Source organism: Aquarana catesbeiana, linkage group LG07 (genome assembly GCF_042186555.1).
Source record: "Aquarana catesbeiana isolate 2022-GZ linkage group LG07, ASM4218655v1, whole genome shotgun sequence".
Taxonomy (NCBI): Eukaryota; Metazoa; Chordata; class Amphibia; order Anura; family Ranidae; genus Aquarana; species Aquarana catesbeiana.
In genome coordinates this window covers 3,255,769-3,282,193 of record NC_133330.1, presented here as the reverse complement: position 1 = coordinate 3,282,193, position 26,425 = coordinate 3,255,769, and the positions used below count along the sequence as shown (strand labels likewise).

Here is a 26,425-nt window from a genome sequence, read left to right as displayed (position 1 = left end):
TCTGTAGTGGGTGGAGCCTGATAGACCCCTCCCACAGCTCTGCTCCCTCTCCTTGTGCAGGGGGACTGGTCTTGTCTCCGCCCCCCTCCTGTAGTTTTCTTGTAGTGGGTGGAGCCTGCTATGTACAGATTGAGGCGTGGCTTGGTCTTCTGGTCTGTGAGTGTGTTATGGACACAATAAGAACTGAGAACATTTCCCAGAATCCTCCAGCTGATTGTTAGGAGGAGAGTCATCCTCAGGTCTGAGCTTGGAGCTTCTCCACCAAAGAGTTCATAAAATGTTAAGGAGCCGAAGCCCCCGACGTTTAATCTGACCGCAGATCCATTAAATGTGATTCCATTTGATCCCGTTCTCTGCTTTTTCCATTTCTTACTTCTAGGGCTTTGATATCATTTGTAAGCGGGTTAGCCTGGACGTTTGTAACTTATTACTTCTTTATGGATGTTAACCCTTCTTTGATTTCCTGAAATGATTTCTGAGCTCCAAGCATAAAACTTTTTATGGAAATATAATCTTCAATAGCCACAAATGGTAGAAATCCTCTTTGTGTGCACTAAATGCCTTTGCAAAAACCTAGATATTAGATTGTAAAAGTAGCAGTGACATCATCACAAAGCCTGTGCAGGGGAACCCAACAGGCTCCACCCACTATAGGCTGCCTGCAGAAAACTACAGGAGGGGGCGGAGCCAAGACCACTCTCCCTGCATAAGGAGAAAGAGCAGAGCTGTGGGAGGGGCCCAGAATGCTCCTTTACTACAGGAGGGGGCGGAGGCAAGACCAGTCCTGCACATTCACAAGAGCTGTGGGAGGGACTCAGCAGACCCCACCCACTACAGGCTGCCTGCAGAAAACTACAGGAGGGTGTCGGAGACAAGACCAGTCCCCTTGAACAAGGAGAGAGAGCATAGCTGTGGGAGGGACCCACTGCAGGAGGGGGGTGGAGACAAGACCAGTCCTCCTGCAGAAGGAGAGAGACCAGCAGTGAGCGGTCTTTATTACAGGAAGTCTCACACTGGATTATTGCACAGATCTGCAGAAAACGGCACAGTGGTGTAGTGGGTAGCACTCTCACCTAGCAGTAAGAAGGGTTGCTGGTTCAAATCCCAACCACGACACTACCTGCCTGGAGTTTGCATGTTCTCCCTGTGTTGGGTTTCCTCCGGGTTCTCCGGTTTCCTCCCACACTCCAAAGACATGCTGGGAGGTTAATTGGATCCTGTCTAAATTGTCCCTAGTATATGAATGTGAGTTAGGGACCTTAGAGTGTAAGCTCCTTGAGGGTAGGGACTGATGTGAATGTAGAATGTATATGTAAAGCGCTGCGTAAATTGACGGCGCTATATAAGTACCTGAAATAAATTAAAAATAAATAAATAAAAACACATGATCGATGGATTTATTATCCCGGAGCTCAAAATTCCCAACTTTAATCATGTTTAAATGTGCGAAAATCAATAATAACATTTTAATACAAACCAAATTATCTGGGAAATTATGGGAGGTTTCTTTTTTCGGGGGGGGGGGGGGGGGGGTTGGTGTTGAGTACCAATGGCAATGCTGGGGGGGGGGTGGGGTGGGCTGGTTATAATATCTGTAAAAAGTGTTAATCTAATTATTATATTTGCAGCTCCTCCCAGCTGGGTGCAGAAGATTAATGACGCCCATATTGCGATAGAAGAAAACATTTTACTGGAATGTAAAGCAAGCGGGCGGCCAAAACCAACATATACCTGGCTGAAGAACGGGCAGCGGCTTCAGAGCAAAGTAAGTACCGGGGGGGGGGCGTCATCCATCCCATGAACTTTATTGGTTGGCAGTGCCAGGACAAGATCATCCAGAGCCCAGGGCAAAGATTCCAAATTGCAGCCCCCCTTCATTATGTGCGAGCTTATGAGGAGGAGAGAGATCACAGCCCGCACCTCCTCCCGCCTCTCTCATCGTCTCCTTGCCGCCTCCAGCACTAAGCTGACAGAAGTAGAGGTCACTACTCCTGTCAGCCTTATAGTAGAAGGAACTCGTGGCGCCCCCTATCTCTACAATACACTCTGCGCCCAGGGCAGCCGACCCTTCTCGTGCAATAAAGTAGCAAAAGAGAAAAAACGACTCCTGTGCACAGGCGGATCACCATATAAATAGTACGTCTACACAGGCCTTGCTGCCCTCAAGGATAGGGGATCCTAGTAGAAACCGAAATAAAAGAAAAACAGGGGCGCACCAGCCTTGTGCATTATCTTTAAAACTTTTATTAAATGAAAATAGTAAAAAGAAACAACTCACAAGCAATTGGTGGAGGAGGCACAACATAAAATCGCACCGGCAGACAGCCTGCGACTTAGGATGAGCGAAACCTTCCAAGGATCGTGGAGGAATGTACAGGCATCACAATCAGCTAACGCGTTTCGAAGGAAGGGTCCCTTCTTCATCGGAGCTATGCCGTGCACTCTCCCTCAGCAGTCCCCATTTATAAGTGCTTGAGTGTCAGTGTAACAAGGATGATTGGAGGGCATAGGAGGGAGGGATCTTCTAAGGGGGAGGAGCCCCGTATCCCATCCTTGTTACACTGACACTCAACCACATATAAATGGGGACTGCTGAGGGAGAGTGCACGGCATAGCTCCGATGAAGAAGGGACCCTTCCTTCGAAACGCGTTAGCTGATTGTGATGCCTGTGCGTTCCTCCATGATCATTGGAAGGTTTCGCTCATCCTAAGTCGCAGGCTGTCTGTCGGTGCGATTTTATGTTGTGCCTCCTCCACCAATTGCTTGTGAGTTGTTTCTTTTTACTATTTTCATTTAATAAATGTTTTAAAGATAATGCACAAGGCTGGTGCGCCCCCGTCTCTCTTTTATTTCAGCCGACCCTTCTGCCCACCCCTTGTCCCGTCCCTGTTGGTTGGTCTCACCCAGACCTGCAGATTGCACAGCTAAAGTCTGCACCACCCAGTGTCCAGCAGGGAGATGCATGCATGTCTAAAGGGATACAGAGGGATGTGTTCTTTCATATAACACAACTGAAGTGCCGGGACACTGTTTGTCAATGTAGGCGGCCACAGCTGCTATGTTTGCGCAGTATCCCCGGCGCCGCTCCAGGTAGGCCTGCTAAACTCTCTGGGGCCCGTGGGTTGGACACCCCTGATGTAGTGCAAGGGCCTGCCTGATTGGATACAGAGTGAATGGATAGATAAGTGGGCCCGCCTATTCCATAGTTTTTCTGGTAAATTCACATTCATTCTGGTGCATTTTGGAGCTTTTCCGCACCTTGCACATAGGGCAGCCAATTCATGTGACTGGACTGCGCTCCGCGCGCTCTGAAGAAGCCCCAGAACTTGTTTTGAGGTGCGTTTCTTTATCTTCGCAGCATGTTTGTCATGCAACAAACATGTCCAACCAGCAGCCCCAGAGAGTTTAGCATGCTGCCCAGGCCCCTTTAGAGGGACTCTGGGGATGCCGTGAACACATAGCAGCTGTGGTATCTTACATTGACAAGCCAGGCAAATGCACATCTGGGGGGGACGCCGTGCAAACATAGTCAGTGGGTGCAGGGGGTGTGTCCTGATGAGGTCAGCTGGTGAACTTTCCCGTGTCTTACTCATTTTTATGTCCTAAATCTACATAGAAGGAAGTCATAAGATTTTCTATGGAACACAGCAGGGGGTGAGGTAAGGCCTTGTACTTAAAACATAGAAAGATTTTATTTTTCTGCATCCGAGGTACATTCATGGTATATTGGTACATCGGGGAGCTGGAATTTACAAAAAAAAAAAAAGTGAACTTTGCCTTTAAGGTTAAACACATCTACTGCGCTAAGTGACCTTTCCTTAATTTCCTGTGTGGTCACCAAGACAGGAAGTGAGGGAAAATCTCCCAACTGTGTCACAGAGAGCTCCTCCAATAACCCGATAACCTTCGTATTCCAGGAGATCGATGTTCCTGAGGTTGTACTGTCATTTGTGAGGGTTAGACATGTGCGATTCGTTTCGTTCCAAATTCGTTTTTTAACGAATTTTGACAAATTTGTTCATTTGGAAATATCCGAATTAACAAAAACCCGTTTAATGAATTTTTCCGAATATTCGCAAATTCAGAAATTCGAAATTCGCTATTCATAAATCTGAAAATTCCAAAATCTAAAATACTAACTAACTAATAATAACTAACTAATAAATGATAGGCATTGGAATTTCCTTTCAAATTTGGTTGTTAGTGAACGTAACGAATACGAATTTATCCGAAGTTATGAATTATCCAAAATAACGAATGCCGCATCTAAACGAATGGAACGTAACAAATTAATAATAATAAATAACAATAATAATAATAATAATTTATTATTATATATTAATAATTTGTTATGTTCCATTCGTTTAGATGCGGCATTCAACGTAACAAATTAATAATATTATAATATCCCCTTCCCGCCGACCGAACGCACATATGCGTCCTCGGCTTTCCGGGGTTATACCGGGATGATGCCCGCAGCTGCAGGCATCATCCCGGTACCGTTGTTTTCAGCGGGCGATCGGCTACCCGAATATAACAACCGATGCGGCTAAAAGCCGCTCGGCTGTTATACCGGAGGAGCGGGAGGGGACATCCCCCCCCTCCCGCCGCCTCCCGCCGCTGTTACCGGGCCTCCCGTGCGATCGGGAGGCCCGGTGTCCATTCGGGAATCTCCGGCGGCTGGGGGCGGGCTGGAACGAAGCTGTGAGCGGCTTCGTTCCAGCCTTCTAATTGTAAACGCGGAAGCGACGTCATGACGTCACTTCCCGTTTACTCGGCTGCCAATGGCGCCGAATTTAAAAAAGTACACAGTATTCAGAATCGCTGTTTTCGGCGATCTGAATACTTTGAAGTGTAAAGGAGGGATGGGGGGTCTTTTAGACCCCCGATCCCTCCATAAAGAGTACCTGTCACCACATATTACTGTCACAAGGGATGTTTACATTGCTTGTGACAGCAATAAAAGTAAAAAAAAAAAAAAAATTTTTAAACACAATTTATAAAAGTACAAAAATAAATAAAATAAATAAATTAAAAAAAAAAAAATTTTTAAAGCGCCCCCGTCCCCGCGAGCTCGCGCAGCGAAGAAAACGCATACGGAAGTCGCGCCCGCATATGTAAACGGTGTTAAAACCACACATGTGAGGTATCGCCGCGATTGTCAGAGCGAGAGCGATAATTCTAGCCCTAGACCTCCTCTGTAGCTCAAACCTGGTAACCGTAAAAAATTTTTAAAGCGTCGCCTATGGAAATTCATAGGTGCCGTAGTTCGTCGCCATTCCACGAGTGCGTGCAATTATAAAGGGTGACATGTTTGGTATCTATTTACTCGGCGTAACATCATCTTTCACATTATACAAAAAAATTGGGGTAACTTTACTGTTTGGATTTTTTAAAATTCATGAAAGTGTCACTTTTCCAAAAATTTGCGTTTAAAACACCGCTGCACAAATACCGTGTGATAAAAAATATTGCAACAATCGCCATTTTATTCTTTAGACTCTCTTCTAAAAAAATATATATAATGTTTGGGGGTTCTAAGTAATTTTCTAGCAAAAAATACGGATTTTAACTTGTAAACACCAAATTTCAAAAATAGGCTTAGTCATGAAAGGGATATAAATAACAATAACAACAATAATAATAAAAATGTATTATTATTATTTATTATTAATTTGTTACATTCCATTTGTTTAGATGCGGCATTTGTTATTTCAGATAATTAGTATTTGTTACTTTCACTAACAGCCAAATTTGAAAGGAAATGTCAATACCTATAATTTAATAGTTAGTTATTATTATTATTATTAGTTAGTTGTTGTTTTGACTTTTCGGATTTTCTTTCTTATTTTCGAATTTTCAAATCTACAAATTGGGATCATAACGCGTGACCCGTAAAAATGGAAAAAAAAACAAATGAAACTAAATCAAACGAATTTTGCACATGTCTAGTTGGGATGTTAAAATTTGCGGTAATGAATAATTTGCTGGTCTGTCTTGGTTTCACATTTTTACGCGTTTTGCGGCCCTCTGATTTTTTTTTCCCGTTGCCCGCTCCAGGTTTTTTTATTTTCTGCCCCCCCGTTTGTTGCAGTTTTCTCTCTCTCTGACGCCGTCCTCTCTTCTCCTCCCCAGGGACGCCTCCAGATTGAACACGGCAGCCTGACCATCGCCTCCGTGAACAGTTCAGATTCCGGAATGTATCAGTGCCTGGCCGAAAATAAACACGGAACCATTTATTCCAGCGCCGAGCTGAGGGTGATCGGTGAGGCTGAATTTATATCTCATCGGGGATGTCCTTGGAGTCTCTCCAGCCTGGGCTGCTGAAGAGAAAAGTCTCCTTTATTAGCGGGGGAGGGGGGGGGGGCGGGTTCTGGCAGGTCCTCCGTCTGTGGTTATCCGGCATCATCGGATCAGACAAACGTTTCTGAAGCTCCAGAACTGCTAAATTGTATCTATAGCCAATTATTTTTTTTCTTTTGGATGGATAGAGTAGGAAACGGGTAAAACCCCAGGATGGTTATTTTTTTCTGCTGTCGGGGTATCATTAAGGAGATTTTGCTTTACTTCCTGTCACAGAGGCACAGCAGGAAGTCAGAGGGGGTCTCCTAATGGGAGGGGTATGTCCCTCTTTTAGGCAGTTTTCCAGTTTCCTTGGAAGATTTTCCCGCTATTCCCGTTCAGGTGACTCTAAAATGTGGGATTTCTCCTTTATTTCTATCCCAGTGGGAAAGGACGAATAGGGAGGCGAATCTCCCCCAGCCGGGACACAGGAGTAAATATATGACAAAGGATCTAACCCAGGGGTCTCAAACTGGCGGCCCTCCAGCTGTTACGAAACTACCCCCAAGTCCCATGAGGCATTGCAAGCAGGGGCGGCCCATCCATTAGGGGGGGCCGGGCGCCGCCCCCTCTCTCCAGGCCCCCCCCCTTATGAATGATGGATAGATTCATGCATAGCCGCCGCCCCCTATTCATGAGTCCGGCCCCTTTCAGGGCTTATGAATTACAGCGGTTAGGTTTTTTTCTGAAGCACCTGATTATAGGCTTCAAAATAGGGTGGGCTCGTAGACTCTTTGGGGGGAGGAGGGGAGGAGGCGACAGTCTGATGAGTAGTTTATTGTCCTCTCAGTAGAGCCAGGCCAACTGAAAATACCCATTTGTGGCTCATAAAGTATAAATAGAAGGTTTCAGGTCTGAAATGAAAGTGACTGGTGAGTTGGTGGTGACAGGTTCTCTTTAAACCAGTTTAAATCTCTAACAGTTTTTTTCCCTCTGGCAGCGGTCGGCCCCGACTTCTCCGGCGTGTTCGTCAGAAGAGTGACCCTGGGAAAAGTGGGAGGATTCGTCCTCATTGAGTGCAAACCCCGAGCATCCCCGAAACCGGCCATCACGTGGAGGAGGGGGCGGGACCTGGTGAGGCCGAACCCCAGGTGAGTGCGTGAATAAAACTCCATAAAAGAATGGACTCATTCCATCATTCAAGAAGGTTCACAATCATAACCAGTGGGCGGCTGGTGCTCAAAATTTTTTGGGGGGCGCAAAGAAACTGAAAAATTGTGAAAAAAAACATCAAACGCAGCCACTGTGCCCATCAAACGCTGCCACTGTGCCCATCAAACGCTGCCACTGTGCCCATCAAACGCTGCCACTGTGCCCATCAAACGCTGCCACTGTGCCCATTAAATGCCGCCACTGTGCCCATTAAATGCCGCCACTGTGCCCATTAAATGCCGCCACTGTGCCCATTAAATGCCGCCACTGTGCCCATTAAATGCTGCCACTGTGCCCATTAAATGCAGCCACTGTGCCAATCAAATGCTGCCACTGTGCCCATCAAACGCCGCCACTGTGCCCATTAAATGCTGCCACTGTGCCCATCAAATGCCACCACTGTGCCCATCGAATGCCGCCACTGTGCCCATCAAATGCCACCACTGTGCCCATCAAACGCCGCCACTGTGCCCATCAAACGCCGCCACTGTGCCCATCAAATTCTGCCACTGTGCCATTGAATGCCGCCACTGTGACCCCCCCCCACCCCCTTGCCGTCTACCCGGCACTTACCCTCTCTCGGTGGGGCAGCGGGTGACAGCGGCGAGCAGTGTCCTCCATGCGTCTCCTCCCGTCCTCTCTAGTCAGGCATCCAATCACAGCACCTGTTGTTTCAGCCAATCAGGTGACGGGTAACAGACCCGAGCACCTGATTCGGTTCAGTGTTAGGAAAGCGAATATTAATTCGCTGTTCTAACACACCTTGGTAAACCTGGGTCACCTTTTTTGAAGCCTATTAGAGCCTATGGCTCTAATCAGGTGCTTCAAAAATACCCCCCGCCGCTGTAATTCAGGTGCCGGTGTCAGAAAAGGGCCCAAGTGCCTGAATAGGGGGTGGCAGCGGCGGCCATGGATAGATTCATACTATGCATGAATCTATCTTATGATCATAGAGGGGGGTGGCTGGAGAGAGGGGGCAGCGCCCATGTGCCCTTATGGATGGGCCGCCACTGATCATAAATGACTCAGAGATTCATGGAGGGAACACATTCTACCAGCGGGGGGGGGCTTCAGTTCCTCACTTTGGCTGTAGTGCCCCGGCCCAACCTGCTCCCCACTGTCAGTAGTCTGGTGATGATTTGGGAACCCCTGACGTGTGGTGTAGGGGGAGGATTCCCAAACACGACCACTGAAGTCCCCTCGCTGTCTCTCACATACAGAAAGTCCAAAGTAAGAACTTTCTCATGGCCACCATTTAGACTCCAATATACCTCAGGAGTGTGACTGCTCATTAGGGAGGAGCTTGGGTTTAGTCTGAACCTGGGCATTAGCTGTCATTGCTGAGCCAATGAGCTGCAAGTAGGAGGTTCCCCACCCCACCACTGGTCATATACAAAGGGGCGGAAATGTTTGTGATATTATTGACCTAGTATGGCCATAGGGCCCAGTAATGGTGGTTAACTTCCAGGTTCAGGTGACCGAATCCAAGTCCCAACCCAAGCACACCACTACTGGTGATAAAGGACAGCGAATAAGACTGTTTAGGCTTTAGGAAGTACACTCCCAGTGACCCTGTGGGGTGCTCTCTGGATTCTCACTGCTTCCTGATTTCAGCAGAGTTGCAGTGTGTGGTGTACTTGTCTCTAAGCTGCCATTTGCTTGGGGTGTTCCAGTCATAGAGTTTTGGCTAGAGAGTAAAAAAGAGTAAAAAAAAGATGAGGAATGTTTGGAAGAACCTCGTGTCTCCTTCAGTCTAGAGTCTAGGTCAATGAAGGTGATTACGTTGTTGGTAAGGCTGCACTTACAACTCAGGCTCCGCCCTCTGTAATGACAATATTGTTGGCTTGCTCTAGTTCTTCTCTAGTTGGTTTGTGTCATGGTCAGTGGTCTGCCACCTTCTTAGAATACATTTCTGTGTTGTCTGTTTTTTATGATCGCATGAAGAACAATTAAAGCAATTTGGACTCCTTCACCATTTGGTTGGGCCCTGCTGTTGTAGGTTTTATGATATGAGTTTTTAGGGGTCCCACAGGAGGGGAACTTCATTTCACATGAGCCGCGTTCCCAAAGGAGTCACTCGTTAAGTGATTTGTTTTCCCCAAACTTCTGGATGAACAAGATCCGGCGCCTCATGCATTTTTGTTTTTGGAGTTCTGCAACAATGAGACCTGAAACTGCTTCCTGCACAACACTGAAAGTGGCACAGGAGTAGTGAACCCTTCCTTCCTTCCTTCCTCTCCTTTCCTTCCTCTCCTTCCTTCCTTCCTTCCTTCCTTCCTTCCTTCCTTCCTTCCTTCCTTCCTTCCTTCCTTCCTTCCTCTCCTTTCCTTCCTTCCTTCCTTCCTTCCTTCCTCCCCTTTCCTTCCTCTCCTTCCTTCCTTCCTTCCTTCCTTCCTTCCTTCCTTCCTTCCTTCCTTCCTTCCTTCCCTTTCCCTCCTTCCCTTCCTTCCTTCCTTCCTTCCTTCCTTCCTTCCTTCCTTCCTTCCTTCCTTCCTTCCTTCCTTCCTTCCTTCTATCCTTCCTTCCTTCCTTTTCCCTTCCTTCCACCCTTCCTGTCCTTTCCTTCAATTCCTTTCCTTTCCTTTCTTCCTTCCTTTTCCCTTCCTTCCTCCCTTCCTGTCCTTTCCTTCAATTCCTTTCCTTTCCTTTCTTCCTTCCTTCCCTTCCTTTCCCTTCCTTCCTTCCTTCCTTCCTTCCTTCCTTTCCTCTTTTCCCTTCCTTTCCCTTTCTTTCCTTTCTTTTCCCTTCCTTCCTCCTTTCCTGTCCTTTCCTTCAATCCCTTTCTGTTCCCCTTCCTTCCTTCCTTTCCTGTCCTTTCCCTTCCTTCAATCCCTTTCCTTTTCCTTCCTTCAATCCCTTTCCTTCCTTCCTTCCTTCCTTCCTTCCTTCCTTCCTTCCTTCCTTCCTTCCTTCCTTCCTTCCTTCCTTCCTTCCTCTCTTTTCCTTCCTCCCCTTTCCTTCCTCTCCTTCCAACCTTCCTTCCTTCCTTCCTCTCTTTTCCTTCCTTCCTTTACTTCCCTCCTTTCCTTCCTTCCTTCCTTCCTTCCTTCCTTCCTTTCCTTTCCTTTCCTTTCTTCATTCCTTCCTTCCCCTTTCTGTTCCGTTCCTTTTCTTTCTTTCTTTCTTTCTTTCTTTCTTTCTTTCTTTCTTTCTTTCTTTCTTTTTCCTTCCTTTCTCTTCCTTCAGTCCCTTTCCTTTTCCTTCCCTCCTTTCCTTTCCCCTTTCTTTCCTGTCCTTTCTTCCTTTCCCCTTTCTTTCCTGTCCTTTCTTCCTTTTTATTTCCTTCCTTCCTTTCTTCCTTTTTATTTCCTTCCTTCCTTCCTTCCCTTTCCCTTCCTTCCTTCCTTCCTTCCTTCCTTCCTTCCTTCCTTCCTGTGTATGATTTTGGTGATTTGGTTTCCATCATTTTTATTGGTCGGCTCTATTATAATTGCATGTCTGGATGTTTAGTCCTCCATTCATTGCTGTACATGGAGAGTAGTGAGGCCGGCCGCTCCGTTCTCACATCTTCTCATTAGATTGTCACCCTCGCGGTTCCACCTCACACGGCTCCCGTCAGGAAGCACAACAAACGCCATCGCCTTTCATCTCGCCATCTCTTCATCACACCGTCTTTGAAGAGTCAATATTCATCTCGCCGGTTACTTTTATATATTTATCACTTTCTCCCCGAACCCTGAGTGCATCGGGGTAGGGGGGGCACACCAAAGAGACGTCTCCTGTCCGTCCGTCTCTCATCTCTGCTGCAGAATCCCGACTGATCTTCTGTCTGTGCAACCGACCAATGAGAAATCCGACCCCCCCCCCCCGGCCTTCAGCTGTACCGGCTCCTCTCCTGGACTGAAATGACTTCCTCTGATTTCACCGCACACTGTGAGCTTCTCATCAATGTGCATTAGAAGCTGCAGCAAGTCAGACAGATCCCCGCCTCATTTCCTGGCTGGAGGACGTCCAGAATCATCAATCCCTTTCCTTCCCAGCCTGACTTTCCCTGGCCCCGCCCCTTTCATTCATTGGATTTCAGTTCTTTCAATATTGAAAGCTCAGCATCACATGTGGGCGTTACCTATGCAAATACAGCCTACCTAGGAACGCCCACTCCTCCAGACTGACACCCACCCATCAAATAATTATAATATTTACAACTCCTCCCAAGAGGATCCATACATTGTATACAGTCCACATCTCTCCCCCTTTTCTTTCTCTCTCTTTATTTATTTTTTTCTTTCTTTCTTTATCTATCTATCTATCTATCTATCTATCTATCTATCTATCTATCTATCTATCTATCTATCTATCTATCGGGCTCCTCTTTGTATTCCAGGGTCTCAGTCTTGGATGATGGAAGTCTGAAGATCGCCAACCTCACCAAAGCGGATGCCGGTAGTTACACCTGTACAGCCAGCAATCACTTTGGCACGGCCAGCAGCACCGGCACCCTGGTGGTGAAAGGTAAGTGGGCAGAACATTCCCCCGACTCTCGGAATCTTCCTCATCCACACTGTGGAAGGGTTGTATGAATAGGTCCCTGGGGTTGTATGAATAGGTCCCTGGTGTTGTATGAATAGGTCCCTGGGGTTGTATGAATAGGTCCCTGGTATTGTATAAATAGGTCCCTGGGGTTGTATGAATAGGTCCCTGGTGTTGTATGAATAGGTCCCTGGTGTTGTATGAATAGGTCCCTGGTGTTGTATGAATAGGTCCCTGGGGTTGTATGAATAGGTCCCTGGGGTTGTATGAATAGGTCCCTGGTGTTGTATGAATAGGTCCCTGGTGTTGTATGAATAGGTCCCTGGTGTTGTATGAATAGGTCCCTGGTGTTGTATGAATAGGTCCCTGGGGTTGTATGAATAGGTCCCTGGGGTTGTATGAATAGGTCCCTGGGGTTGTATGAATAGGTCCCTGGTGTTGTATGAATAGGTCCCTGGTGTTGTATGAATAGGTCCCTGGGGTTGTATGAATAGGTCCCTGGGGTTGTATGAATAGGTCCCTGAGGTTGTATGAATAGGTCCCTGGGGTTGTATGAATAGGCCCTCCCCGGGGTTGTATGAATAGGTCCCAGGTATTATATGAATAGGTCCCTGGGGTTGTATGAATAGGTCCTCCCTGGGGTTGTATGAATAGGTCCCTGGGGTTGTATGAATAGGTCCCTGGGGTTGTATGAATAGGTCCCTGGGGTTGTATGAATAGGTCCCTGGGCTTGTATGAATAGGTCCCTGGGCTTGTATGAATAGGTCCTCCCCGTGGTTGTATGAATAGGTCCCTGGTATTGTATAAATAGGTCCCTGAGGTTGTATGAATAGGTCCCTGAGGTTGTATGAATAGGTCCTCCCCGTGGTTGTATGAATAGGTCCCCGGGGTTGTATGAATAGGTCCCTGGGGTTGTATGAATAGGTCCTCCCCAGGGTTGTATGAATAGGTCCCTGGGGTTGTATGAATAGGTCCTCCCCAGGGTTGTATGAATAGGTCCCTGGGGTTGTATGAATAGGTCCCTGGTGTTGTATGAATAGGTCCCTGGTGTTGTATGAATAGGTCTCTGGTGTTGTATGAATAGGTCCCTGGTGTTGTATGAATAGGTCCCTGGTATTGTATGAATAGGTCCCTGGGGTTGTATGAATAGGTCCCTGGTATTGTATAAATAGGTCCCTGGGGTTGTATGAATAGGTCCCTGGTGTTGTATGAATAGGTCCCTGGTGTTGTATGAATAGGTCCCTGGTGTTGTATAAATAGGTCCCTGGTGTTGTATGAATAGGTCCCTGGTGTTGTATGAATAGGTCCCTGGTGTTGTATGAATAGGTCCCTGGTGTTGTATGAATAGGTCCCTGGTGTTGTATGAATAGGTCCCTGGTGTTGTATAAATAGGTCCCTGGGGTTGTATGAATAGGTCCCTGGTGTTGTATGAATAGGTCCCTGGTGTTGTATGAATAGGTCCCTGGTGTTGTATGAATAGGTCCCTGGTGTTGTATGAATAGGTCCCTGGTGTTGTATAAATAGGTCCCTGGGGTTGTATGAATAGGTCCCTGGTGTTGTATGAATAGGTCCCTGGTGTTGTATGAATAGGTCCCTGGTGTTGTATGAATAGGTCCCTGGTATTGTATAAATAGGTCCCTGGGGTTGTATGAATAGGTCCCTGGTATTGTATAAATAGGTCCCTGGGGTTGTATGAATAGGTCCCTGGTGTTGTATGAATAGGTCCCTGGTGTTGTATAAATAGGTCCCTGGTGTTGTATGAATAGGTCCCTGGTGTTGTATGAATAGGTCCCTGGTGTTGTATGAATAGGTCCCTGGTGTTGTATAAATAGGTCCCTGGTGTTGTATGAATAGGTCCCTGGTGTTGTATAAATAGGTCCCTGGTGTTGTATGAATAGGTCCCTGGTGTTGTATGAATAGGTCCCTGGTGTTGTATAAATAGGTCCCTGGGGTTGTATGAATAGGTCCCTGGTGTTGTATGAATAGGTCCCTGGTGTTGTATGAATAGGTCCCTGGTGTTGTATGAATAGGTCCCTGGTATTGTATGAATAGGTCCCTGGTATTGTATAAATAGGTCCCTGGGGTTGTATGAATAGGTCCCTGGTGTTGTATGAATAGGTCCCTGGTATTGTATAAATAGGTCCCTGGGGTTGTATGAATAGGTCCCTGGTGTTGTATGAATAGGCCCCTGGTGTTGTATGAATAGGTCCCTGGTATTGTATAAATAGGTCCCTGGGGTTGTAGATTGTTCCTCGGGGGAACAAATCAGATTTCAGGGAGTCGGGGGCCCCGTATTTCAGGCTCTCCTCGGATCCTCGGTATGACGGGAAGCGTCTTCTCTGACCTTCCTATGAACTGTCCTCGATGTCCCTGCAGATTAGAGATATAATCCAAGGAATAGAGAGCTCTGCGCCTCCATCTGATCCTATTGATGATGAGAAGGATTTGCCGCGACTCCCTTCACACCGGAATATAATTTTCGGTAATGCCGGAGGAAGCTTTGTGATTTAAGTCATTACTGAGTGCAAGACGGTCTACTTAGAGGAACCTTCCCTGGAAGAATTATGAAGGCCGCCATCACTGACCTCATTCAGGAAGGCTAATGGCCTGGCTATAATGCCGACCCTCCAACTTCAGGACTTACCTAGTCACTGACCCGCAGCAAGGAACTCTGAGTACTCCTGGTGGGTCAATGTCTTGAAGAAGACCCTTTAGATTTCAGAAAACCTTAATCATTTAACATTAAAAACATGTCCTTGGGATCTTAGGCTGAAATTATGTCACCAGTCTGCTGCAGGCAGGAAAAAAGCATTTTCTTAGTCTCCCTTCTCCCAGAAACCAGAGCAAAGCAGATGAAGGCATTGTCAGAGGGAGTACTGTGACCTCTGTGTGGTGCTGACACCCCCCCCCCCCCCCCCCCCCCCGAAGGGGCCAAGGTCTTTCTCTAATTGAGGCTCCACAGACCCTGGCTGAAAAGGCAGGCATGAACTGGGGAGGGACGGGGAGGAGCTACTTCTCTGACGCATCCTGAGCTTTAAGCTTGAGCTATTGAGCTCTGTGAACAAGAGACATTTTTCAACAGGTAAACATGTGAAAATGCTCTTAAGTTGTAAATGTAAGTATAGAATACTTGAATGCCTAAAAACATAAAAATCTTTTGTTGTAGTTGTGAGTAGTGATGAGATTGGCTCCAGCCAAACCCAGAAGGAAGCTTTCAGTTCCAGGCCAGTGAGCTGTGGGTAGAAGATTCCTCACCCCACCACTGTATGTACCCAAAGGAGCAGGAGGTGCTTGTGACACAATTGACCTAATATGGGCACATATCTGCTCAATATCATTGTACTCACCCAGAAGCACCCTAAGAAGCCTGCTTAATCTATCTGTAGTGGATTAAATAGAGTGAGCTTCATCCTTCATCAGTTGCAGAGTTCCCGATCAATCATTGGTCAGAATGAGAGGTCTGTTGGGTAAATGTACAGCTTGTAACGTTTGTTGTCCTGTGTCAGACCCCACACAGGTTCTGGTCCCCCCATCCAGCATGGATGTCACCGTCGGAGAGAGCATCGTCCTGCCCTGCCAGGTCTCACATGACCACTCACTGGACATCTCCTTCTCCTGGGTCTTCAACGGACAACTCATTGACTTCCAGAAAGACGGGGAACACTTTGAGCGAGTGGGAGGAGTAAGTCTGAGCGATCTACAAGCACGAACGTACGAGCGTTAGAAGAGTGAGCAGCATGACAAGGGATGGGTTCTGTCTTTCCTCCACCATCATGGTAGCCGGTAGATAGACACCAACAGACATCAGTCATGTATTCTTCTAGTAGAATAAATCCTGATTGGCCCGTCTAGATTTGCACTTTGTGGAAACGCTCCCATTCTGGGAGTTGCTGCACTGTGGATAGCAACCCAACTCATGGCCATGCACCATAGTGTGTTGTGGTTCAATGCAGTACAAAATTTGTTTTCCGTCCGATCTTCAGAACGTTTTGGGACGTTAGATAAGTAGCAGAAATTATTGTTGAAAGCCATCGAAAATGACCTTTCCCACACTGCTTGCTTGATATCCAATCATTTCTTTTTTGGTTGCTGGATGCAATGTATACAATGTATAAAGTAGTCGGCCTCACCATTCCTCTGGACGCACCCATGGATTATGGCTTGGAGACGGTCAATCAAAATTCATTTGGGGTGCATTGGCTCTGGTGAGGTGAGAGCCCCCCCTTGTACTGGGGGACCCCAAATTGGAATCCACATATGCAAAGTCCAATAAGCGTCTTCACAGCAATAAACTATGAGTCCAAGGTTTTTATTATTGGGGTTCTTACAAGTCAATATAAAACAACCAATGTGTTTTGGGGGTTCAAACAAGGAGGAGACAGCAGAATCCCCCAAAACACATTGGCTGTTTTATAATTGACTTGTTTAATGAACAGCAGTAGAGTTTTTGGACCCCAAGTTCCTTGGTGTGGTGCTCTTATTGAATGATTGAAGAAGGGCAATCAAATTCATTTGGGGTGCAATGGCTCCAATGAGGATGAAAATAGAAAACAGCCAACATGTTTTAGGGGTTCCAAGGTCTTCCCCTTCTAAGAAACCCTAAAACACATTGGTAGTTTTATACTGTTGAGCGAACACCAATAATAAAAGCTTTGGATTCTTCATTCATTGGTAAAACACTCCTATTGGTCTTTGCATATCTGCATTCCAACCTAGAGGAACTCTGTATTTGAGATCATCCTCATTGGAGCCATTGCACCCCAAATGAATTTGATTGCCCTTCTTCAATCATACAATAAGAGCACCACACCAAGGAACTTGGGGTCCAAAAACTCTACTGCCGTTCATTAAACAAGTCAATATAAAACAACCAATGCATTTTGGGGGTTTAAACAAGGGGAAGGCAGCAGAATCCCCCAAAACACATTGGCTGTTTTATATTGGCTGGTTTAATAAACAGCAGTAGAGTTTTTGGACCCCAAGTTCCTTGGTGTGGTGCTCTTATTGTATGATTGAAGAAGGGCAATCAAATAAATTTGGGGTGCAATGGCTCCATTGAGGATGATCTCAAATACAGAGTTCCTCTAGGTTGGAATGCAGATATGCAAAGACGAATAGGAGTGTTGTACCAACGAATGAAGAATCCAAAGCTTTTATTATTGGTGTTCCCTCAACAGTATAAAATTACCAATGCGTTTTAGGGTTTTTTAGAAGGGGAAGACCTTGGAACCCCTAAAACATGTTGGCTGTTTTCCATTTTCTTGAATTAACATCAGTATTACGAGTTTTTGGACCCCAAGTTTATTGGTGTGGTGCTTTTATTGGTTTTGCCCACCATTCTGCTGGAACATGCATGACTGAGGGGCTGGATTCAACTCATCAATGGCTCATGATTGCAGAAGGTCAAACAAATTCGTTTTTGGGGTGCAATTGATCTGTTGAGGCTTTTTTTTTTTTAACTCAGAGTACCCCTTGTACTGGGGGGACCCAAAGTTGGAATCCACAAATGCAAAGTCTAAAAAGGGTGCCAGACCAATGAACTAAGAGTCCAAACACCTTTTAATATAGGTGGTCGTTCAACAAGACAATATGAAACGACCAACGCTTTTTGGGGGTTCGAAGAGTGGAAAGACCTTGAAACACGTTGGATGTTTTATATTTTCTTGTTGAATGAACAGCAAGGAGTTTTTGGATCCTAAGTTCCTTGGTGTGGTGCTCTTATCGGACTTTGCCCATCGATCTGCTGGAACATGCATGACTGAGGTGCTGGATTCAACTCGTCAATGAATCATGATTGAAGAAGATCAGACAAATTAGTTTGGAGTCTAATGGCTCCGGGGGGCTTCTCTCGAACTCAGAGTACCCCTTGTCCTGGGGAAATCAACATTTCGAATCCATGTATGCAAAGTCCAATAAGAGTCCAAATCTTTTATTATTGGTGTTCACTTAACAAGGTTATATAAAACAGCCAATAAGTTTCAAGGGTTCAAAGTAGAGGGAGACCTTGGAACCCCCAAAAGGTGTTGGAAGTTCAATTTTTTTTCTTGTTAAGCAAACACTAGCATTAAGATCTTTTGGACTTGTAGTTCATTGGTCTGGAGACTTTGCATACATGGATTCTAACTTCGGGTCCCCCCAGTACAAGGCATACTCTGTGTCCAGGGCCGTATTTAATATTGATTGGACCTTGGGCAGACATTTTCTTGGGCCCTCCTGAATCTACTTATCAACTATTTGCAGGCAGTGCAGGCTCAAGGGGAAGCTGCCTTGGGCTCCACAACAATGACTGGGCTCGGGGCAGCTGCCCCTTTTGCCCCTGTGTTAAAGACGGCCCTGTCAGGGTCTGAGATCAGCCCTGGCACCCTTCAATGAATTTGATTGATGTTCTCCAACCATGATCCATAGATAAGTCCAGGGGAACAATAAGGATGACAATTTTATACTTTGTATAGATTGCCTTCTGGCAACCACAAAACACGTTGGATATCAATCAAAACCATTGCAGCATGAAAAGGTTATTTCCGATGAGTTGCCAAACTACTTTCTACGAAATGATTACTAAAATTTGTGGCTGAAGCCTAGAAGTCTAAGTGTAGGAAATGAGAATTACCCAAACCAACTCTGTCTGATCAGCACTAATTACTGGGAACAATGTATCATGGAGACTTCTCTAAATGTTACATTGTAATGATATCCTGCCAGTTCAGCCTTCACCCTTGCATTTATGCCCATCCAGTTCTGAGATTTAATCACCTCTGCCACACAGCACAGCCAGGTTATTGACCTGACTTTGTTCTTCTGCAATTGAGCAATGGATTGTGGTCTGCTCTGTGATTGGCCAGTCAAGGAGAAGATGTAGAGCAGTGGTCTCCAAACTGCGGCCCCGAGGCCAGATGTGGGAGGCCAGATGGGGACCTTTGCTTGCCTTTATCCAGCCCTTGGGGTACTATTCCTCCCACTGATACAAGACACTATTCTGCCAATTGACATCAACAACGGGGCACCATTTCTCTCAATGGTTCCAACAATGGGGCACCATTTCTCCCAATGGTTCCAACAATGGGGCACCATTTCTCCCAGTGGTACCAACAATGGGGCATCATTTCTCCCAGTGGTACCAACAATGGGGCACCATTTCTCCCAATGGTACCAACAATGGGGCACCATTTCTCCCAATGGTACCAACAATGGGGCACCATTTCTCCCAATGGTACCAACAATGTGGCATCATTTCTCCCAATAGTACCAACAATGGGGCACTATCCCTCTACCTAATACCAAATGTGATGTTTGCTCCTAATTGTCGTCAGGAAAATTTCCACTCCCGCTGGCCACCATCTGACCTCCCTAAAGTCTCAAGGACAATAAACTGGCCCTTTGTTTAGAAAGTTTAGAGTCCCCTGATGTAGAGCAATGAGGTTCCAGCAGAACGATGGGTAAAGTCCAATAAGAGCGCCACACCAAGGAACTTAGGGTCCAAAAACTCCTTGGATTGATGTTCATTCAACAAGACAACAAAAACAGCCAACATGTTTCGGGGGGTTCCCTTGTTTAAACCCCTGAAACGCGTTGGTTGCTCTATATTGTGTTATTGAGTGAACACCAATAATAAAAGCTTTGGCCTCTCAGTTCATTGGTCTGGAGCTCTTATTAGAGATTGAACTGACTCCAGTCTGCAGTGGAATTGGCTCCTATTCTGGAGGCACCATTGGGTAGACATGTGCAATTCGTTTAGTTCCGAATGCACTTTTCTAATGAATTTCGACAAATTTGTTTATTCAGAAATATCAGAATTTCCGAATTTTCAAAAATTCGGAAATTTCTGAAATTCGAAATATGTAAATTCGGAAATTCGAAATTTCGGAAATCCGAAAATAAGAATGAAAATCTGAAAATTCGAAAATCTGAAATAACTAACTAATAATAACTTAACTATTACTAACTATTAAATTATATGTATTGGAATTTCCTTTCAAATTTTGCTGTTAGTGAATGTAACGAATACAAATTTATCCGAAATAACGAATGCTGCATCTAAACAAAAGGAACGTAACAAATTAATAATAATAAATAACAATAATAATAAAAATAATAATAAACTTTTTTTATTATTAGTATTTATTATTAATTTGTTATTTGTTTGGCACATCACGGATCTTGTGGACAGATTACTGGGAGGGGCTGGAGAAGACCCGGCTGTCATGGTGCACGTTGGCACCAATGACAAAGTCAGAGGCAGATGGAGTGTCCTAAAGAACGATTTTAGGGATTTAGGTGCTAAATTGAGGAAAAGGACCTCCAAGGTAGTGTTCTCAGGAATACTACCGGTACATCGAGCCACATCAGAGAGGCAGAGGGAGATTAGGGAAGTAAACAAGTGGCTGAAGAGCTGGTGTAGTAAGGAGGGGTTTGGGTTCCTGGAGGACTGGGCTGACTTCTCAGTCGGTAACCGGTACTATAGAAGGGACGGACTGCACCTAAATGAGGAGGGTGCAGATCTGCTGGGAATGAAGATGGCCAAAAAGTTAGAGGGGTTTTTAAACTAGGCGATGGGGGGGAGGGTCCAGAGACAGTGATAGCCAGCGCGGATGATATTCCAGAGGGTAGTATTGGGGGCATTAGTGGTAGGTTAACCAAAGCACAAAAACACAAGGTAAGTATAGTAGCAAGTTCTAGTTGCAATTTTGAAACACCCAATAAGAGGACAATATGCGACCGGTCTAAACTATGTGGCATGTTCACCAATGCCAGGAGCCTGGCGGACAAGATGGGTGAACTAGAGATACTGTTGTACAAGGAGGATTTGGATTTTGTGGGAATTTCAAAGACCTGGTTCAACAGCTCTCATGATTGGCTGACAAACATTCAAGGGTATACCCTATACCGCAAGGATAGAGAGGGTAAAAAAGGGGGAGGGGTATGCCTATATATCAAGAATAATGTACAAGTGAATGTGAGAGATGACATCACTGAGGGAGCTAGGGAGGAGGTGGGATCCTTATGGGTAGAGCTCCAAAGGGATGAAGCTAAGGGGAAAATAATACTGGGAGTATGCTATAGGCCCCCTAACCTGAGGGAGGAAGTGGAGACGGATCTCCTATCACAAATTGGATTAGCAGCAAGGATGGGAAGTGTTATCATAATGGGGGATTTTAATTATCCAGACATAGACTGGGCGGAGGGAACCGCGCATTCATTTAAGGCTCGCCAGTTCCTTAATGTCTTGCAGGACAATTTTATGGGTCAGATGGTAGACACACCAACTAGAAATAAAACATTACTAGATCTACTGATTACCAACAATACAGACCTGATCACAGATGTGGAAATACGGGGCAATTTAGGTAACAGCGATCACAGGTCAATTAGTTTCAGTATAAATCACACAAATAGGAAACATAAAGGGAATACAAAGACACTGAATTTCAAAAGAGCCAACTTCCCTAAACTACAAACCTTGCTAAAAGGCATAAATTGGGATAAAATATTAGGAACAAAGAATACGGAGGAGAGATGGGTTTGCTTTAAGAGCATATTAAATAAGGGCATTAGCCAATGTATCCCATTGGGTAATAAATTTAAAAGAGCGAACAAAAATCCTGGATGGCTTAACTCCAATGTAAAAATGCATATAAAAGCAAAGGAGAAGGCCTTCAAAAAATACAAGGTTGAGGGATCATCCACAGCATTCAGAATTTATAAAGAATGCAATAAGAAATGTAAGGGTGCAATTAGGATGGCTAAGATAGAACATGAAAGACACATAGCGGAGGAGAGCAAAAAAAATCCCAAGAAATTCTTTAAGTATGTAAATAGTAAAAAAGGGAGGACAGACCATATTGGCCCCATAAAGAATGAGGAAGGACATCTGGTTACAAAGGATGGGGAGATGGCAAAGGTATTGAATTTATTCTTCTCCTCAGTCTTCACGAGTGAATCGGGGGGGCTTCAGTAACCAAAACTGCAGTGTTTATCCTCATGACACAACACAGGAAGCACCTCCATGGTTAACAGAGGACGGAATTAAAATTAGACTTGAGAAACTTAACATTAATAAATCACCGGGACCAGATGGCTTGCATCCGAGGGTACTTAGGGAACTCAGTCAGGTGATTGCCAGACCTTTGTTCCTAATTTTTAAAGACAGTCTACTGACTGGAATGGTACCAGCTGATTGGAGAAAAGCCAATGTAGCACCAATATTTAAAAAGGGCTCAAAAAACATCCCTGGGAATTACAGACCAGTTAGCCTAACATCAATAGTATGTAAACTCTTGGAGGGGATGATAAGGGACTATATACAAGATTTTAGTAATAAGAATGATATCATTAGCAGTAATCAGCATGGATTCATGAAGAATCGTTCTTGCCAAACCAATCTACTAACCTTCTATGAGGAGGTGAGTTGCCATCTAGATAAAGAAAGGCCTGTAGACGTGGTGTATCTGGATTTTGCAAAAGCATTTGACACAGTTCCCCATAAACGTTTACTGTACAAAATAAGGTGCGTTGGCATGGACCATAGGGTGAGTACATGGATTGAAAACTGGCTACAAGGGCGAGTTCAGAGGGTGGTGATAAATGGGGAGTACTCAGAATGGTCAGGGGTGGGTAGTGGGGTTCCCCAGGGTTCTGTGCTGGGACCAATCCTATTTAATTTGTTCATAAACGATCTGGAGGATGGGATAAACAGTTCAATCTCTGTATTTGCAGACGATACTAAGCTAAGCAGGGCAATAACTTCTCCACAGGATGTGGAAATCTTGCAAAAAGATCTGAACAAATGAATGGGGGAGGGGCGACTACATGGCAAATGAGGTTCAATGTAGAAAAATGTAAAATAATGCATTTGGGTGGCAAAAATCTGAATGCAATGTATAGACTGGGGGGAGAACCTCTGGGGGAATCTAGGATGGAAAAGGACCTGGGGGTCCTAGTAGATGATAGGCTCAGCAATGACATGCAATGCCAAGCTGCTGCTAACAAAGCAAACAGAATATTGGCATGTATTAAAAGGGGATCAACTGCAGAGATAAAACGATAATTCTCCCGCTCTACAAGACTCTGGTCCGGCCGCACCTGGAGTATGCTGTCCAGTTCTGGGCACCAGTCCTCAGGAAGGATGTACTGGAAATGGAGCGAGTACAAAGAAGGGCAACAAAGCTAATAAAGGGTCTGGAGGATCTTAGTTATGAGGAAAGGTTGTGAGCTCTGAACTTATTCTCTCTGGAGAAGAGACGCTTGAGAGGGGATTTGATTTCATTGTATAAATACCGGACTGGTGACCCCACAATATATAAATACCGGACTGGTGACCCCACAATATACAAATACCGGACTGGTGACCCCACAATATATAAATACCGGACTGGTGACCCCACAATATACAAATACCGGACTGGTGACCCCACAATATATAAATACTGGACTGGTGACCCCACAATATATAAATACCGGACTGGTGACCCCACAATATACAAATACCGGACTGGTGACCCCACAATATATAAATACTGGACTGGTGACCCCACAATATATAAATACCGGACTGGTGACCCCACAATATACAAATACCGGACTGGTGACCCCACAATATATAAATACCAGACTGGTGACCCCACAATATATAAATACCGGACTGGTGACCCCACAATATATAAATACCGGACTGGTGACCCCACAATATACAAATACCGGACTGGTGACCCCACAATATACAAATACCGGACTGGTGACCCCACAATATACAAATACCAGACTGGTGACCCCACAATATATAAATACTGGACTGGTGACCCCACAATATACAAATACCGGACTGGTGGGCCCCACAATATATAAATACTGGACTGGTGACCCCACAATATACAAATACCGGACTGGTGACCCCACAATATATAAATACCAGACTGGTGACCCCACAATATATAAATACCGGACTGGTGACCCCACAATATATAAATACCGGACTGGTGACCCCACAATATACAAATACCGGACTGGTGACCCCACAATATATAAATACCGGACTGGTGACCCCACAATATATAAATACCGGACTGGTGACCCCACAATATATAAATACCGGACTGGTGACCCCACAATAGGGATAAAACTTTTTCGCAGAAGAGAGTTTAATAAGACTCGTGGCCACTCATTACAATTAGAAGAAAAGAGGTTTAACCTTAAACTATGTAGAGGGTTCTTTACTGTAAGAGCGGTAAGGATGTGGAATTCCCTTCCACAGGCGGTGGTCTCAGCGGGGAGCATTGATAGCTTCAAGAAACTATTAGATAATCACCTGAATGACCGCAACATACAGGGATATGTAATGTAATACTGACATATAATCACACACATAGGTTGGACTTGATGGACGTGTGTCTTTTTTCAACCTCACCTACTATGGAACTATGTTACGTTCCATTTGTTTAGATGCGGCATTCGTTATTTCGGATAAATTCGTATTCGTTACGTTCACTAACAGCACAATTTGAAAGGAAATTCCAATACCTATAATTTATTAGTTAGTTATTATGTAGCGTTTTTGGATTTTCGTTTTTTTTTATTTGCAGATTTTCTTTCTTATTTCCAAATTTTCGAATTTCAAAAAAAAAAAAAAATGATAAAACGAACACATTTTTCGGCAGAGCACATGTCTATTGGGATTCTGGGTAGATGTGGGGGGGGGGGATGTATATTGCCCGGTGGCGGTATTTTCCTGACCCTTCTCTCTTCTCTTTTCAGCAAGACTCGGCCGGAGATTTAATGATAAGAAGCATCCAACTGAAGCATGCTGGGAAATATATCTGCCTGGTCCACACCAGTGTAGATAAGCTATCAGCTGGGGCCGATCTCATCGTCCGAGGTGAGGAGGATGGGCGGGGTGGTCGGTTCTAGAAAGTAGTGTAATTATTGGTATATATGAAAGAGGACCTGTCATAAATTTGAGGAGTATTTGTATAAAAAAAATTCCTCAGCTATGCATCCTGAAAAAATGAATGTACATTCGTTCTGTGCAAATAGGGGACAAAATCAAATATTCACAGGCTATTTTCTCTCCAGGTCGAATGTTATTCATTCCTAAAGTGTGAGTCAGGAAAATACTGCATTATGGTCCCTAGATGGAGCTAACGATTATAGGAAATACTTATTCTAATGGTGATAATGCAGCATTTTCCCAAACCATTCTGTTTTAGGAATGAATAGTGTTTGTCCTGTAGAGGAAACAGCCCAAGAACATTCTATTTTGTCCCATTTACACAGGATAAAGGTCCCAGGAGTTTCCCTGAATCTGCAGTTATACATTTTTAATAAATATACCCCAAAGTGGGGGAGAGAAGGGAATACGTTGTAGTGTAGAGTCTGGGGCTGCTGACATTACATCCAATATGGCGGCACCCAGCCGCTGTCTCGGGGTATTTGGATGTATAGAGATTGGACAGGTAAGTAGTCCTGTGGGGAGATTTATGTACAATGAATGTTCATTTCCTCTTTCAGGACCCCCCGGCCCGCCTGACGCTCTGACTGTGGAGGAGATCACCGACACCACCGCCCAGCTCTCATGGATGCCGGGAGTGGACAACCACAGCCCCATCACCATGTATGTGGTCCAGGCCAGGACCCCCTTCTCCGTGGGGTGGCAGGCGGTCAGTACAGGTGAGGAGAAACCTTCAATATTATGAGGTCTGTATTACATCATCAGTGAGGTCATCGCTCTCTAGTGATTGGATAGGCTGTATTCTCTCAGTGATGTCACCGCTCTCTAGTGATTGGATAGGCTGCATTCTCTCAGTGATGTCACCGCTCTCTAGTGATTGGATAGGCTGCATTCTCTCAGTGATGTCATCGCTCTCTAGTGATTGGATAGGCTGTATTCTCTCAGTGATGTCACCGCTCTCTAGTGATTGGATAGGCTGTATTCTCTCAGTGATGTCACCGCTCTCTAGTGATTGGATAGGCTGCATTCTCTCAGTGATGTCATCGCTCTCTAGTGATTGGATAGGCTGCATTCTCAGTGATGTCACCACTCTCTAGTGATTGGATAGGCTGCATTCTCAGTGATGTCATCGCTCTCCAGTGATTGGATAGGCTGCATTCTCAGTGATGTCATCGCTCTCTAGTGATTGGATAGGCTGCATTCTCTCAGTGATGTCATCGCTCTCTAGTGATTGGATAGGCTGCATTCTCAGTGATGTCACCACTCTCTAGTGATTGGATAGGCTGCATTCTCAGTGATGTCACCGCTCTCTAGTGATTGGATAGGCTGCATTCTCAGTGATGTCATCGCTCTCTAGTGATTGGATAGGCTGCATTCTCTCAGTGATGTCATCGCTCTCTAGTGATTGGATAGGCTGCATTCTCAGTGATGTCATCGCTCTCTAGTGATTGGATAGGCTGCATTCTCAGTGAGGTCACCGCTCTCTAGTGATTGGATAGGCTGCATTCTCAGTGATGTCA

At 45.2% G+C, this 26,425-nt stretch overlaps 1 protein-coding gene across 4 annotated transcripts in view; it reads left to right on the top strand.

Annotated features, from left to right (window-relative positions):
• Positions 1 to 25,624, top strand: part of LOC141102621 (contactin-4-like) — a gene marked incomplete at its 3' end in the record, with an annotated part of 285,105 nt that extends 259,481 nt beyond the window's left edge. For all 4 annotated transcript variants that reach the window (XM_073591528.1, XM_073591530.1, XM_073591529.1 and 1 more), the window contains 7 exon segments: positions 1,629 to 1,765; positions 6,137 to 6,266; positions 7,284 to 7,434; positions 11,820 to 11,947; positions 15,472 to 15,647; positions 24,713 to 24,833; positions 25,466 to 25,624. In XM_073591528.1, coding sequence (XP_073447629.1) covers positions 1,629 to 1,765; positions 6,137 to 6,266; positions 7,284 to 7,434; positions 11,820 to 11,947; positions 15,472 to 15,647; positions 24,713 to 24,833; positions 25,466 to 25,624 — 1,002 coding nt within the window.
• Between the last annotated feature and the right edge of the window lie 801 nt (positions 25,625 to 26,425).